General features: G+C 44.5%; 1 protein-coding gene and 1 non-coding gene across 2 annotated transcripts in view; both read left to right on the plus strand.

Moving 5' to 3' along the window:
- Positions 1-3,484: 3,484 nt before the first annotated feature.
- Positions 3,485-3,566, plus strand: TRNAS-AGA (transfer RNA serine (anticodon AGA)). Its single transcript has one exon. It is a non-coding gene; the product is annotated as a tRNA-Ser (tRNA).
- An 84-nt stretch (positions 3,567-3,650) lies between these two features.
- HS1BP3 (HCLS1 binding protein 3) overlaps positions 3,651-16,817 on the plus strand; it is a 54,549-nt gene continuing 41,382 nt past the window's right edge. Inside the window, exons 1-2 of the mRNA XM_075049050.1 lie at positions 3,651-3,810; positions 8,849-9,014. Coding sequence (XP_074905151.1) covers positions 3,770-3,810; positions 8,849-9,014 — 207 coding nt within the window. The 5' untranslated portion in view covers positions 3,651-3,769. The remainder of the gene's footprint in view (positions 3,811-8,848; positions 9,015-16,817) is intronic.

Genomic DNA, 16,817 nt, shown 5'->3' on the forward strand with positions numbered 1-16,817 from the left:
ACATGGAGGGCAAAGCAACATCCCAACTCCTTCCCCATTACGTGGCCTTTCAGTGCTTCTCCTTGTGTTGAAGGAAAACACCTGCAGGACCTGCTCCTGCACACTCAGTCAGCAGGTAGAAGAGCAGATAAGTACTGTGGAAGGAGAATAGAAATATTTTATGGTTATGAAAGGGATTTCATGAAGAGGTGGGGAAAAATGATGATATCGATTCATTTACCAGCCATTGCTGAGCCTCCAGGAGCCCTCTGCTCCAAGAGCCCCACTAGTGCTGGACATAGCTGCTCCGAGGGAAGATAGTTCTTGTTTCATAGCACAAAATGATAACCCACTAGATGTAGAGGAAACTTAGACTACTTCATTGTGACAAGAAGGTTTTTATGGAAGTCAGCTGAGGATGCAGGCCATAAAGTGGTTATGTAGTAGATGCTCCTGGATCAGCAGGACTGTATTACTGAACCCAAATGTTCAAAGGTGTCCCAAAATAATGAGATTTATAAGGATACTGTATTGCAATTGGGATTTACCTACATTAGGTACCTGAGGTTTGAGTTCTGAGAATAACTCATTGCATTCTTCTTTTATTTCTGTGTGAAATAACAGCTAAAAGATTTTTTATGATGATGATGATGGTAAAAACTGAAACAGCCACTTGACTCATGAAACAGCTACACCAGCAATAGAGGTTATATGCATCTCAAATTCTTTGTTTAAAACCTGGCTTCTCCATTATCCCTGTGTCGTGGGGACTACTCTTTTAGGTTTTCAGGATGATACCACCTGTCAGCAAGAGCTCCTCTTGGAGCTTCCCAATCCTCAAACAACTTGAACACAAACGAAGCTCCTTCAGCTTCCTACTGAGCTTAATTACTTGTCTCCCATTCATTCTTTTCCTTCACTTTCTAGATGCCTTTGACTGAAATCAGACTGGCCTCTTTTTCTTTGAGCATCTTCTACTTGGAGCAGTCATCTTTGACCTTGCCTCATCTAGTCAGAAACCACTGAGGCTCTAACACAGTACCACACATACCTGCAGTAAAAAAATACAGGATTGTATATGGGCAGTTAGTCTATGCAAATTCATTCATAGTTTTGTTACAGGGATGCTGCAGCTATGCATAATTTAGGCTACTGAATACTGACTGCATGAATATGTTGATTAAATTTGCTGATGGTCCAGAAAGGAAGGGGAAAAAAAAAAAAGAATGGCTAAAAATAAATCAAGCAACCTACCAAACGAGTCAGCACTGGAGAGTTAAGAGGCAGGAAAAAAGCCAGCAGTCCCAAAGCAAAGAGCCCTGAAACTTCAGAGAGTTTCTTCATCTTTCCTTTGCTCATACACAACTGAACTGAGGCAAGGGAGAACCATGAAGATGAGAGGAGCAGCTGAGGGGAACCCAAATATCAGTAGGAAATCATAACTTTATTAGTGATGACTGTTACTGGTATTGGTTCTCAGGTTCACTGCACATTCTGCCATAGGCCTTCCCCTGCAGGTTTCCAGTTACACTAATGTTACACTAACGTTACACTCGTTACACTAACGAGTCCCAGTGCCACTGTGCCTGATGTCCTGGGTGCGGGGTCTGGCCACCACTCATCCATGTGCTCTTTTCTGCCAGAAAAAAAAAGAAAAGAAATGGGTCAAATGGAAGAAATTTTCTATGTAGCATCCAAAGCAATATGGGAATCAAACTCCAATTATTCAGGGATATTGCTTCAGAAAAAGGCAAGACTGTTGATCAGCTCCAGCTGAAAGCTCTATAAGCATACTGTAGTTTTCTTCTGTCAGATTTGATTTTTGTGCAACTTTTATGCCGAGATTCACTCTTCACAGTCACCACCTGATGAAAGACCCTACCCTAACCTCATGGGTAAGTCAGCTGGTTCTTTCCACAACTTCAGAGATTAGCAACACTGAGGCATTTGTTTTATTTTCCAACTACATGATGCTTTTGATAATACGGGCTGTGGAGTTATAAAAATGCCACATATGATGAGCCTTGCTAAGAAATTAGATAAATAGGTAGCGCTTGGACTTCTTCATGAGCATACCGACATAGTGCACACAACCTCTCCAGGTCAAAGACAGACCCCAGCAACGTACTGGGGCCAAGCAGACCCTTCTGTCTGAGGAGAAAAGACCCTGGTTTTGAAGTGTCTTCACAGGCACTCAGTGACGTTTGGATGGACACTGCTCAGAGAGTGTGACAAGCACTGCCTCAGCAGGGGCTTGTGGCTCAGGTCCTGCCCTATTTTTGCTGTCTTAGGCGGCCAACTGCCAGCTGCTTACTCCTTATTACAATCTGAATAAACTGAATAAAATTATCCAGGAAGCCAACCAGGGATAAAAATGCCATTAGAGAAGTAACTCATTTAGACATATAGCTATTCAGGATATACTTATGCTTTCAGGAACTCCAGCCCAGAGCTTTTTAACCCTTCAGAGGTCACATGAGAAAGATTCATGTTTCGAAAGCATTTTCCAGTGGCTTGCAGCACTTCTGACAAAAGCAACTCCTGTGCCAGGAAGGCTGCAGCCATGTGGTGGTGTTTACACTCTGCTTAACAAAAGGTTTCCAGTGGCAAAAGCCAGGGGGAGAAAACAACCAGGATTTAGGAAGGAACTCCACTTATGAAGTCTCCCTTTTCTGTTTGCTTTGATTCACGAGTTTCATGCTCCAGACTTCACCAGAAGCAGCAAAAGATTGTTCCACATCTGCCAACGTTGGAAGTCTCGTGATTTTTACAGACTTCCCTCGCATCCCCAGCTCCTCCAGCTGTTTCTTCCCGGGATGAAAAGCCCTAATCCACTCACCAGGTCCCCTTTGAGGGGCTGCTCCTCTCTGGGGGCACCCCTGGACCCCGCTGCGTACCCCCTCGGGGTGCGGAGCCTGTTTGGGGGGGCGGCTGCACTGATGCAGCGGCAGCGCCTGGTTTCTGTCACTTTTCTGATATTGCCCAGCATCTCCTTAGGTTTCTGCTGTGATACCGAGGCGTGAGCAGCAGACAGCAGAAAACCGTGCCTAGCGTGAAGCTTTGTGTTTCTCTGTGCTTCCCTGCAGAAACTCTGCACGCCCGTGCGGAGAAGCACCGGCAAAAAAAAAAAAAAAAAAAAAAAAAAAAAAAAAGCACCCAGGTGTACGAAACCGAAGCCGGGCTCCGCAGGGCAGCTGTGGGTGCCGGTGAGGGGCAGCAGGGGGAGCAGCTGCTTGCCGCTTTCTGTCCAAAACAGCGAAGAGCGGCTCCGAGCAGCCCTGTGGCCGGGGCCGCGGGGTTTGCAGCGCCCGGCGGTGCTCTGGGTTGTTTTAAGGCAGGGAGATGCGTGCGAGCCGTCCCCGCGTCGGAGGGAGGGAGGGAGGGAGGGAGGGAGGGAGGGAAACACACGGTGCCGCCGGGGCCGCTTCGGCCCCGGCAGGAGGAGGAGGAGGAGGAGGGCGGGTGAGTGAGTGGAGCTCTCGTGCCAGAAGAGCTGCCCGTCGGTGTAGTCGTGGCCGAGTGGTTAAGGCGATGGACTAGAAATCCATTGGGGTCTCCCCGCGCAGGTTCGAATCCTGCCGACTACGACCCGGGGCCGCTCTTTTTTTCTTCTCCCCCCGGCCCCGGACGTTTTCCTCCACCCGCCCTTCCCAGCCACCGTTTTGCACCGAAGCCGCCCGCCGGCGAACATCCGGCAGGGCGGCCGCTGCCAGCCCCAGGGAAGGAAGGCGGGACCCCGTGACGGCCGGACGCGGCCTCTCCTCCCGGGCCGGCTCCGATCCCCCGCGCCATGCAGCACAGCCCGGCGCCCGCCGTGCTGGTCACCACCAGGTACCGGGAGACGGGGCGGTGGGGGGGAGGCAGAGAGCAGCGAACCTCGCCGCCCGCCTCAACTTGGCCAGCCGCTGTGGGCGCTGCCGCCGCGGAGCCGCCCGCCGCGGCCTTCCCTTCGCGGGGCGAGGCCCGCGCAGCCGTCCCCGCAGCGCGGGAAGGGACGCGGCGAGCGGCGCCTCACGGAGACCCCGGGGCGGCCGCTGAGGGAGGCGGCGGAGCTGAGGCGAGGCCGAGGGGGGCGGCGGGCGGCTGGTGCGTGGGTTTGCCCCCGGGACGCTTCGGATGTGTGCGGTTCCTCGAGTTTTTTGGCATTTCACAGCCGGGAGACATCACTGTTGTCTGGCGCGTCCTGTGTAACACCGGCGGCTGTTCGGCCCTTTCCTCCTGTGGTAACTTAGGGTCCTTTCCCTTCCACATTGGCGCTGCTGGGGACACAGTGTGTGCTCTCACCCTCCAGAAACATCTTGTCCTTGTCAGTATTTCGAGGTGGGTCAGAAGGAATTAAAATTTGTCCCGAAGCGTACACCGGCGTCTTTGGGGTCGTCAGTGCTTTTGGCTGACGCCCGCTCCCTGCTGCCCTGCCCCACGCCCCATCCCTCGTGTCCACCAGGCCACAGGGAACCCGTCTGGCCTGAAGTTAGGCCAGTGATGGGCAAAATAAGTTTATTCTGTTTTCCCACCTTCTTGAAACCATGACCTGGGTGGGTGCAGAGGCGCTGTTTTCACTTGTGTTAAATTTTTAAAACTTGTATTTTTCCAGATGTGGTGAATGAACCCTCAAGAAGAAAATGCTTGTGGCAATCTTTATAGAGCAATGATAGCGATATCACTCTCTTTTTTTTTTTTTTTACCCCCCACAAGATATTTGAGACCACATGAAAGCAGTTCCCTATCAGATGTGACATGAGAAACAGAAGTGTTGATTCAGCAAGGTCCTGACTCTCGCACCCTACCTCCTAGGACATAAGTAGGAACTATTTCAATCACATTAACATCAAAGCCATTATTTTAATCCTTAAATATTTGGCTGTATCAGGGCCTGACTTCCTTTGGAGCAGTGGCCTTGAACCTTCAAACGTATCTGACTTAACTCACATACACATTTTGTAGGTCGGACTTTGTATTAGCTTTAGCCTTGGAAATGGAAATCTGAACACCTGGACTTATTTTACAGTCAATAGACTTTACCACTTGCAAATTGTCCCACTGATACTGGAATGCTTTCAGTGATAATATTGGATATATATGTATGTGTGGGATTAAGGCTTTAGCAAGTGAATATATTTTTTAGCTTATGAGATAGCTGTATAGCTGTGACCTTTTTCACTCTATACATAGTGGTTTGGGGAATGGGATTCCTAGTTGCTATGGTAATATAAATAAATAGTAATCTGCATACTTGTAGTTGGACTATGCAGAGAAATAAAAATGTTTGCTGGCTAATTTGTGTCTGATGCTTTGCCTTCACTTAATGAATAAACTAGTTGTACAAGTTTTTTCTCCTTGTACTATGACCTGGGTCATCGCAGTTTGGTTGCCTTTGGGCAGAGGTTGTTGGAGCAGGGTGCTGCTGGTAGGGCTGACTTTATCAAGGCAGAAAGTGCAGAGTCTGCTCTCCTGGCCACACAGACACTGGAATAAAGTTTCTCAGGTCACAGCGCTTAATATCCCTTACTTTGCTTTCTTGCTTGCAATAGCTGCTTTCCCCCGTCCCATCTTGGCCTTTCAGCACAGAAAGCAGACTAATTAAAGTACAAAGCCTCTACATTATAGCAAATCAAAAGACAGGAATGAAAAATTGTGGCTCGTCAGTGAACTGTGGAAACTGCTCTGTTCTGACCTTTATATAGCCTCCCCTTCCTCCGTCCCGTGCTGATCCTGCATGATCTGATTGTGCAAGCACAGTGTTGCTGGTCTGAATGGTCTCGTTGTATTCAGGTGAAGCGATTCACATTAGGTAAGTTAACTGTGTGCCCACATCTCCCCTGAACTGTCTGTATTGTAGACAAAAGCATAACTTAGAGATACACAAGCTAGATTTAAGTGAAGAGTAGAAGCAATAAATGTGTCCAATTTAAACAAGCAGCCTTCTCCTTTTGCTTCTTTTTTAAAGCTACTAGTGTAAAAATAATTGTTTGATGTGACAAATCTGTCTTGGGATTTGTAGGTGCTGCTTCTGTCTGAGTAACAACAATAACAGTATCAAATGAATTAAAACACTGGGGCTGCTTATTTTGAAGCTAAGGCATTACAAGAACTACTGTGCGCTTTGGATATTACGCTCTATCTCTTGGCCTCCATGCTGATTTCTGTTCATTTAGAATAATTTTTATATTTAAAAAAACACACAATCCTGTTGCTATGGAAGAGATAATAGGGGTAGGTTTCCTGTAAGAGATGATAATGAAAGTGATCACAAGGCCTAAAGCAAAGAAACAAAAATGTAGCTGTTCCCCCTACCTCTAATCACTTTCCATTACAGTCATTTTAGCTCAGACTTTTAACTTTAAAAGAAAAACCCTGGGTGTAGATAAGGTACTTACTAACTTCATGACATTTTTAGAACTCTTTAATGCAGCAGCTCTTACAGTGAAGTTGTTGTGTCTTCTCAGAACACCTGTACGTGGTTGGTGTTTTAAGCTAAATAAGACCGTTCAGGAAGGATGGTTTACTGGTGGTTTTTACTTTTATTTACATCAGAGGTGAGAAGCAGGTTAATTTGTCATTTATACTCTGTGGCTGTGTTAACAGAAGTCACTCCTGAGTACTGACAGACTATTTTGCTGTTATAGCTGCAGTCACGACTTCTGAGTGACTACACATCTGGAGAGCATTTCCTCTGCTGCAGGTGTATTTTAAAAAACCCAGATCCAGCTGATTTTACTGGCAGGTGTCCTTTGAGTCAGCATTTTGGCTGCCACTTAAGGAGACATTTCAAATAATGGCTGTTTGTTACGGGCTCAACAGACTGCTGTGTAAAAGCCAGGCACCTATGTATTTATACGTAAGCACTATTGATTCTGTGTTTACAGCCTGACAACGTGTAACTGAGAACAAAATTTTGCCTGTTAGTGTAAACTCAAGTCCTTGGCTGGCAGAAAATGAAACGGAATCAGAGCAAACAGAGTGGCATTAAGGTACCTAGTACAAAATCTTGGTGATGGTAGAGCTGTTGTTAAAGCCCTAATGTTTTAAACATGGCTTGCAAAGAGGATTAGGTAGAAAATTGGGCCTGTGCCCTTGTTTGTTGCTATCCAATTTATAGAGAGCTCTCAAGATACTCCCTTTAAAAAGCTTTTTATTCACTTTTGCGTTAGAGATTCACAGGTTGCCTTCTTGGGAAAACTCAAGTTTCAAAAGAGCTGGTCAAGTTTTGACATGATGAGAGGACTCTTTTGAAACTTTGTTTGAAACTAGATTGTTTAAACCTCTTTAAAGTGTATTTTAAGTTTGTACGCCTCATGTATCCTTAGGTGAAGGGCACCTGTGTTAATGAATCTAAGCTTCCTAAAGAAAAAGGCAAGAATTCCACAAGACACCTCTGCAATCCACAGGAAGTCCAGGGAAGATGGGACTTGACATTTCCCATACAGCTAAGGTTAAAAAAACAAAAGGCAGAAAAAATGTTTAATGAAAATAAAATTGCTGGGTTTTTTTTTTGTTTTTTTTTTTTAAACAGTCCCTTCTGATTTCATTAAAAAACATTCACTCACACATAGGAAGGATGCACTTGGAGATGTGTTCAGAGGGTATTCAATGCTCTGGATGGTAAACTTCTTTCTGATTCTGGCAGAGTGCTTGGTTCCAGCGACAGCAGTAGTGAGTGTGCTGTGTCTTGGCATAGGGGTAGCTTTGGGGAAAGGATCGCTGATCAGTTTTGGTTTCCAGTCTATTGAAACAGACTGTTTATTTCATTAAACATACCGTTCTCTTGTGCCCTAACAGCAGCTGCTCGGTCTTACTCTTGATGCATGAGCACTATAATATGATCCTGGCATTCCTCTTGCAAAAATGTCATAAATAATTCCTTGGATGGGAATCCAGGGAGATGATGATGCCACGGTTCAGTGGATCTGAAGCTGGCAGGAGAAGAAATTGCATCGAGTAAACTGCACCAGCAGCTCCCTTGTTGCATTTTCTTCCAAGAGGGACCATGGGTGGTTGTGACTGTTGGCAACTCGCAGAGGTTGATGCTGTGATTCTTTGTCTACTTTAACTAGTTATGAAAGGACAGGTGGTCTTGTTTCCAGTGGGATTTTCTGTGGGAAAACTGCAGTACTTTAGGTAGTGTACCCTTTCTGCTGTTTGGGAACAAGACTGTCAATCAGTCAAGACCAGAAGGCAGCTCCAAGAGATCATGAACTCCTTTAACTTGCTCAGTCCTGATAGGTGTTTGTCTAATTTTTCCTCAAGGACCTCCACAGATGGAAACTGTGTGGTTGGCCCAGCAGTCTGCTCCAGCAACTTCTCTTTGTGTTTCAGGCTTTAAGCTAGTTCCCTGGTTGGCTCTTACAAATGCCAAGTTGTCCCTGCACTCAAGCAAGCTCCTTCTTCCTTTCGCGGCCCCTTTCAGCTATTGTCTCTGCCATTCCTGGGGATGTTCTAAGACAAAGGAGAGGTGGATAGGGCTTGGTGTGAATTGTAGTGAACAGACCTTTGCTTCAAAGCAAGCCGTAATGAGAGATCATGGGATCTTCTCATCTGCCCTGCTGTGTAGGACAACAGCTTCAACTCCTGTGAGCGAAGTCCTGTTCTGAATGAATCCCCATCTTCTGTTCCCAGAAATGCTATGTTCCTGGCATTTTGTCTGCAGTAGCCAGTGTCCAGTGCTTTGGGATAGAATATAGGAAGCAGGCCATGTCCAAATTTGTATTGTTGCAGAGTAGCAACAGTGTTAGGGTGGTGTCTGACTGGTGTCCTGTTGAAATGGGAGTCTTTGCACTGACTTTCTTGAGCTTTGGACTGGATCGTTGGAAACGGTCACTTAAAAGTCTTTGTGCCAACGCCTGAACTCTGTGTGTGTTTTCTTCCCCAGGCAAATTCAGAATACGCACACGGGGCTGGATTTGTCAGTGCCGGAATACCAAGAAATCCATGGGAAGATGATGTCTGGCCATGTAGAGTATCACATTGTCGTTGTTACCCGACTGGCTGCCTTCAAATCAGCAAAGCACAAGCCTGAAGATGTAGTTCAATTTATGGTAAATGTTTAATCAGTGCTGTGTTAGTGATCAGGTTTTTTTCTTAATCAGCTTTGATTATTTTGGTCCTGATGTAGCAGATAATTTGTCATCACAGCCTCCAGAGGTCAAGGTCCCTGGTAGGACAACACAGTCTGTACCATTCCTGCAATAGGAATATTATAATGTATTAATTGAAATTTTTATTCCAGGATCTCAAAGCAACATTGACTGTTTCTTGTTGCCTTTAAGGCATTTTGCATTATGAGTCAACAAATAGAAACCAGTTAAGCTTTTTATAAGTCCTGCTACAAAATTAGCTTCCCTGATATATGGATCAGTACTGGGACTTGGTACATAAACATGAAATAAATATATAATAGTTTACTTGAATGGAGAGGGAATCATGTGGGGCAATAAGAGGAATTAATCTTGCAGTAGGTTAGCCTTGACCTATTAGCCTTGATTTGTTAGCCTCGACATGGTTTTTAAAATCCTTAGCAAGAGAGTTTTACAAGGAAGCATCCGTATAAAATGTTACTGAGTTAGATTGTCTTTTTCATACCTGCAGAGTGAAGGTTTGAAAACATAGCACAAGATTCATTTCACCTGTTTTAAGTCATCTATAGCATGCACATGTCCACTTGAGCTGTCTTACATGGTACTATCTATTGAGTCGACGGAAAAAGGTGCATTTAGGGTACATTTCATTAGAACTGCTCACTCCCAAGAAGTGCGTTTCCCTGTCCATTGACTAAAAAGGGACTCTAAGGGGGTGCACCATGTTGCATGCTGTGAACATCTCCCCTCTTCAGATGTTTTGGGGATAACTGTAATGTCAGAGTGATGTGAGTGTGCGGTTTCCTGGTAGACCACTAGCCCTAGTGTAACTCACAATTCGTAGAAGATAGCTGATAAATGGATATTTACACAGTGTGATTTGCAGATAAAGCCACATCTGCCAATGTTGTGAAGAGGTGCATGGTGAGGGTATCTCATACATTTATTGCACTCCTTATGCTATATATAACTTTATGGTAAAAGCAGCAACGCTGGCATAGGAGTCTGTTCTGTTCTCTCTCCTTGTCCCTGACTGCTTGTTCTTGCTCCTGCAGCGTTTCCTTCTGTGTGCCAGTGTCATGTGTCTATTCTGTAATGTCAGCTGAGGAACTGCTCCTGGCTAAAAATGGGTATTTGTGGGTTTGTTATTTAGTACTAACTTACACCTGTTTCTTGAGCTTGTGAGTTGCACAGCCCCATTAAAGTTTGTTTTAGGACAGGGGAAGGGCTAGACATGGGCAGATAAGAGAGGGGATGTAGAATCACTTTTTTTCTGCAGCAATGCCTGCCTATATTATGTAATATTTCCATGCAGCTCTGTGCAAGAAAGAACCTGACTAAAGCTGAGGTGTTAAACTCAGCTATTGTCATCTAACATTTTGCTTAGCTTAAGAAAAAGTAGATAAAATCAGCTTGTTTATAAAGAGGAGAAAAAGACTTCCTACTGTGGCCCCCCTGCTTGCTGAGATTGTCTGTTTGCATGTCCATTCTCTCTAGGAGGATTTTCAGCACTTAGTTGCTCTTCTCAAGTGAAATGAACCTTTCTGACTTCTCTGCTCAGACCTCCTGACATTTCATTCTTCATGAAGAAGAAAACTGGTGTAGTCTGACGGGAATAACAGTTATCTCATCAGATACATTTTTTTTCAGCTGACTAAGTCTGATATATTTTATAGTTTGGTGTGAGAGTAATTTAAAACTGTGAGCTGGGAGGTTGGAGGATAGATGCTTTGCATCAATTCATTCCGATGAATCTTATCTGTATGTATTACTGGAAGGAACAGAGGGATTCACCTGTCCTAACTTACCTCTCTGTAAATTGGATATTTTAATATGAGTCTGTTCTTGCTTTTATAGTCAATGGGGAGAAGGGGAATGAGGTGTCTTACCCTCTGGAAATGCCCCTCTTCTTTGACTGTAAAGGGAGAGCATTCTGCATCTTAGGCAGCTGGGGTGGGGGGCTTCAGCTCCAGGCTAAAATGCTTAAGGCTCAGTTGAGTTGCACGCAACTCACTGTCTATACCACCAGCGGTGCCCTGGGATTTTCCACCTAGCCTTCAGAAGGATGTGAGTCTCTCATAGGTCCTCTGTGATATTTGCCTGCCCCACACAAGCCCCTTGGATACCCCAAAGCATCTCAGATGGCATGAGATGCCTGTCTTTAGGCAGAACAATCTGCTCTGTATGATTGAATGTCTGCATTTGCTATGGATTTCTAAGCTCTCATCCCAGTCAGTGCAGTACTGTTGAGAAGAATGTAGCTGAGCATCTACATGTGGGGGGAATCCACTTTGCATGACATACACAGCTGGTACAATTTGAGAAACCCTGAGTTATCCTCGGTGTCTCCACAGGGCTGACAGATGTGACAGGACATAAAGGCATTGGCACCACTCTGAAACAGCATGAGGTGAGATACAGTACGCCATCCAAGGTACCACTATCCAAGGTACCACTAGCTGCCTGTGTTCAGATGAGTTGAGTTTCAGTCACATCTTGCCAAAATGTAGTGACTATATCTGACTGTCATGAGAGCTGAGATACCTCCTGCATGTAGGCAGTTGTCTTAACCTGGAGGCAAGTCCCAACCCTGTGGCTGCCAGGTGAGGTTGAGTTGCACCCATATTGTCTGTGTAGTGCCCTGTCCTGCTGCATGCTGTACCAGCACAAACAAGAGCCATGACCCTTCCCAAGAGAGTTTGCAGGTGAAGTGTAAGAGAACCAGGTGGCTGGGGAACAGCAGAGAAGTATGAGATGACAAGTAGGTTTGAGAAAGCAGGTAGGCGTGGTAGGATTTTCATTGGCTCTGAATACATTAATCCAATTTTAGCTACCTCAGGAGCCAGGTCTGTGTTTTGAGACCCTTTGTCTTTCTTTTTCTTCTTCTCCTTCCCCTCTTTCTCTCCCTCCAATATTAGCTAAATTGATTTTGCTTGTCTAGCTGTTCTTCCACCTGCTTCCAGTTGAAGTGACTGCCCGACACACTCTTGTGCCCTAGGTGGCAGCAACGACACTGGCTTTCTGTGCATTAGGCTGTGAGCAACTGCAGGCAGGGATGTGACTGAGCAGCTTTTATTGCTAAAATAGCTTCTCTGTATCCCCTGGAAAAAGATGGTGTGCAGGACAGAAGCATCCTCTAAGCTAGCTGTGATCTCTGGGCTGTGTTTAGATCACGCTGGATGGAGAAATGTTAAGGGCCTATGACCAAAACCAGATGAATGTCAAAAAGATTTTACATCTGACCTGTTGAGTTACTACCCTTTACTGTGGGTCTAAACAATCCAGAGTTCTCTGTTCTGCGGTCTTAATGGGACTATGCAAAATCAGTATCATTGCGTTTCTAACTGAAACGTTTGTGAAGCATTAACACAAGAAGAAATTCACTTCTGTGACAACTTTCAGATCTAAATTCTAAGAAACTGGAGGGGTTTTTTAATTAAAGAACTGCCATTTGTAAAATAGGGCAAATGGGTTGTAGAACTGCTTAACCTTGAGGTTGTATTTCATAATTGAAGGAAAAATCAGCTGCAGAATACTCTTGCCCTATTGAAAGAGTGAAATTGATTTTATCTTTGGTACTGCATCAGAGGTACTGCTGCAAAGGCGATATTTATTTATTGCCTGTAGATCTGCCATTTTCTGTGAGAAGAAAAGTCTTTGTTTTTCTTAAATGCATTTCTTCTAGCCACACCTTACCTTTTTTAGGAATTCACTTCTGTCTTCCCAGCCTTATTAAAAATCTGCCCAACCTATAGTGCCTTCTCTTTCTATCTGCTCCCAGTTTAATTGCTTCTTTTTTACAAGTTACATTTGTTAGTCAAGTTCTTTCTTTTTCAAAGCTGAACAAATAACTACTGGTGTTTGACAGGCACAGCACATTTTTGGGAGGAATTTACTATAGAACTGTCTTCCTCTCATAAAATGAGGGACTGTAAGTATGTGGGTGTGTATTTGTCTATGTTTTCATCATTGTCAGTTTGCATATGTTGGCCTTCTTTCTGTGGGCCTCAAAATCTGTGCGTTAGAGTTGCTATTTCCTGACCATACAGGTGTGCTGTGAAGATAAATTCCTTCATGTTATAACCTCTGTGATGTGAGAGGGTGAAAAAATATTCCTGCTCGGTGTAGCAATAGGTTCAGGAGCCATTAAGAATTCATGTTGATTAAAAAGAAATATTAGAGTGCTTGCTCTTCTGCTGGGCAAAACAGATGGGGAGAACAGCATGTGGTCATGTAATTAAAATCTACCATAATGCATACCCATGAGGTCACCAAGCAACATTAATTCTGGTGTGGCTTGAATGGGGAGTGTACAAGTGAAAGCTTGGTCTGTGCTGTCTGCGAGAAGTGATGCTTTTGACTCCTGTATCCAAAGCTAGTGGTTGTTTTAAAGGACAGTGCTGCTGTATCTCCATTTTCTGACAGTGTTAAGAAGTGGGCTTTGTAAAATGAAAGTCACACTAGCCATATGAAGTACTATAAAAGTACTTTTCATGAAGTACTATAAAATCAAGAGTGTTCTTCACTAGTGTGCATTGGCTGGACAAAGGGCTTGAATTAGCTCCAAGATCTCCATTTTGCTGAAATTCTTGCAGTAGATACAAAGCTTATGAAGACAAGTTTGAGGTCAGAAATAGGGCATTAAAAGGAGCATTAAAGGGAAAGGAGGCATTAAATCCCATTAATATTGAGTGGGATCAAATTCTCCTATGCACATTTGAGAGTCCCAGGCTTGTATCCTAGTCTACACCTATTCTGGTGTGTGTACTTTCATGCATGAGGTTCTCGTGAAGCAGGGAACAAGGCACATGCATGAGATTTGAGGGATTAGCAGCAAATTTCAGGCTTTCACTTTGAACTTCCCGGTGGTTTTCTTAACTTTCTAGCTATTTTTGATCATATTCAACTTACTTATTTGTTCCTGGTGCAAAAAATATTCAACCCATCCCTGTCTCTCTTTAAGTTCTATGTTGGATGTTAATTGTTACAGGCAAATAGGGTCTTGACCTGGCAAATATGCACATGCTTTGCCGTATTTGCATGATTAACTCTTTTGAAGTGAAGTAGATTGAGCCTTTGATATTGTGACTTGACAGAACTCCTTGAAGTGCGTGCACTCAGGCTGACTTACAGGTGGTGGGGGTTTAGCTCCACAGTATGCACAGAGTTCAGTTAGAGGCATGGAGGGGGAGAGGATAATTGTGGGATCAAGACCTAGAGGAATTACAGGCAGCAGAAGAAAAATATTTGAATATTAATCAAATGCGACTTTGTTTACTTAATAGGATTGATCAAATGGGGTTTAGAGCAGCATTTATTTTTTATCCTGACATTTTGGGCCATAGGATCCATCAACTGCTTTCAAAAGGTTCTGAGTGGTAACCAGGAAAAGCAAGATTTAATTTTGTTACATGCTAATACGTCTTTCTTCTGGAAAATTGTCAGAGGATGTCAAATTGAAAAGGTCCAATATTGTCATGGCAGAGCAGTGCCTTCTGACTGGAAAGGTGTGAGAATGCTCTGTATGATGTGTGGGACTCGACCTGGGAAAATACACTCTGCGAGATCTGGCTGGTACTTTGTAAGGCTGCTGCGTTGCCTCTGTGATGCTGCATCCAGCTCTGGGGTCCCTAGTACAAGAAAGACATGGACCTGTTGGAGCGGGTCCAGAGGAGCGGCACGAAAATGGTTCAGAGGGCTGGAGTACCTCTCTTGTGAAGAAAGGCTAAGAGAGTTGCAGTTCAGCCTGGAGAAGAGAAGGCTCAGGGGAGACCTTGTTGTGGCCTTTCAGTGTACAAAGGGGGCTTATAAGAAAGATGGGGAGAGGCTTTTTAATAGGGCCTGTAGTGACAGGACACGGGGCAATGGTTTTAAACTGAAAGAAGGTAAATTTAGATAAGACATAAGGAAGAAATTTTTTGCCATGAGGGTGGTGAGGCACTGGAACAGGTTGCCCAGAGAAGTTGTGGCTGCCCCATCCCTGGCAGTGTTCAAGGCCAGGTTGGATGGGGCTTTGAGCAACCTGGTCTAGTGGAAGGTGTCCCTGCCCATGGCAGGGGGGTTGGATCTTTAAAGGTCCCTTCCAACCCAAACCATTCTATGATTCTGTGATTCTAAATGCTTCAGTCTGAGGTTGTTGGATTCAGCCAGTCTTACTGCTGCATTTCCGGCACCAAAACCAAGGTAAAGATGGCAGTAGTGTTGAGCGAAGAAGCAGAGGAGCCAGCAGCAGCCAGGATTTAAGGCAGAGGGAGTGCAGGCGAAGAGTCTCAGCTGCCAGGGGCTTGCAGGGGCCAGCACTGGGCTTAGGTAAGTGGGGAATGGTTTAGGCTAGAGGTTTAACATCTTGCCTGTGTGGTACGTTATCCCAGCAGAGGGCATCCCCGCACTGTTGGATATTAGCTTGCATGGTGTGCTGCAGGCTTTTGGCTAGCATATTAGCATGCTTTGGATATAGTGTTATCGCACTTTGTATGCTGTGTCGTGTGTTATGGTTGGTGTTGTTGTTCAAAACCCACGCAGATTCACAAAGGCTCAATTAGCGATAGGATATGAGGGTGTGCATGTACTTTAGGTTCAATGGTGTAATTAGACATAAATTGAGATTTATGAATAATTTACAGAGTTTGATAAAGAAGGATGAAAATTAAGTGGGGAAAGAAACAAGTTTGTATGTCTCATTTCGGTGTTACTTTTTGAGTATTTTAAAGCTGTTTTGGCATAGTCTTGTTGATTGGCTGCTGTCTTGTAATGCTTTCAGACATTAATTTGTTATTTATCATTGAAATTAATTAGATGTTAAACATTCTTCACAAATCAGACTCGATTTTTTTTTCCTGGGTGGAGGGTAATACTGTTTATTCTTTTGAAAAAGTACCAGTGAATTCCTCACTGCCCTTACATTTGTGCTTACACAGTATTTTTGGGAGGGGTTCTGGTATCATAGCCATGTTCAGAGTGCTACTGGGACCTAGCAAACTAGAAATGCACAGCAAATCAAAAATTCCAGAATTGCTTTCCTCTCTCTTTTTGGGGTATCTTTCAAAGGGAGGATTGTCTTATTCTGGGAACATCTCTTTATTGCCATCAGTTTAGGGCTTGGCTGCTGACTTGCATGTCAGGTCCTGCATGTGGAGCACAGTGTTCCTCACAGTTACCTGTGTTGCTTACAGGAGTCAAGTCTAAAATTCTTGTTTTTTGTTCCCCTGTCGACTCAGGTTTGGTTTTGTGCTTCAGATCTTTCTTATAGAGCTGCTTGCCTTTTGTGACTGGACACTGAACCCGTAGTGACCACTGTACAGCTGAAATGCAAATATTTTTCAAATCAGCTAGCTTGGTTGATAATTACTGCAAAAGGCAGGGAAGCATGAAAGCTAAGGTTGTTATTGCTCTTTATGCCTACGTCTAATTTAGTAAACTAGTCAAGGTGTGTCTATTAATGTCAGGACCTGTTCTCTGGCCTGGAGGGCAGCTAGCACAGTCTGCCTGCATCCATAGTACGAAACTTTATTACCACCTGCAATGGGCATTGGTACGCAAACTGGCTAGTGCGTGGTCTCTGCACCAGGCTAAATCTTGGGCTGAAAAATTATCTGGGGGAGTGCTACCTGCCTAGAGTCAAAACTGTGCTGGACATTGTCAGGTTCCAGTAGACACTACAAGGTTCCTAATAGACACTCTTAGGTTCCAGTGACTGGGAATATGCCTGATACTGTTTAGTTTGCTAGGACAGATGCACTTTATGGATTCTGTGTTAATCTATAA

The sequence above is a fragment of the Buteo buteo genome, chromosome 17 (assembly GCF_964188355.1).
Source record: "Buteo buteo chromosome 17, bButBut1.hap1.1, whole genome shotgun sequence".
Lineage (NCBI taxonomy): Eukaryota > Metazoa > Chordata > Aves > Accipitriformes > Accipitridae > Buteo > Buteo buteo.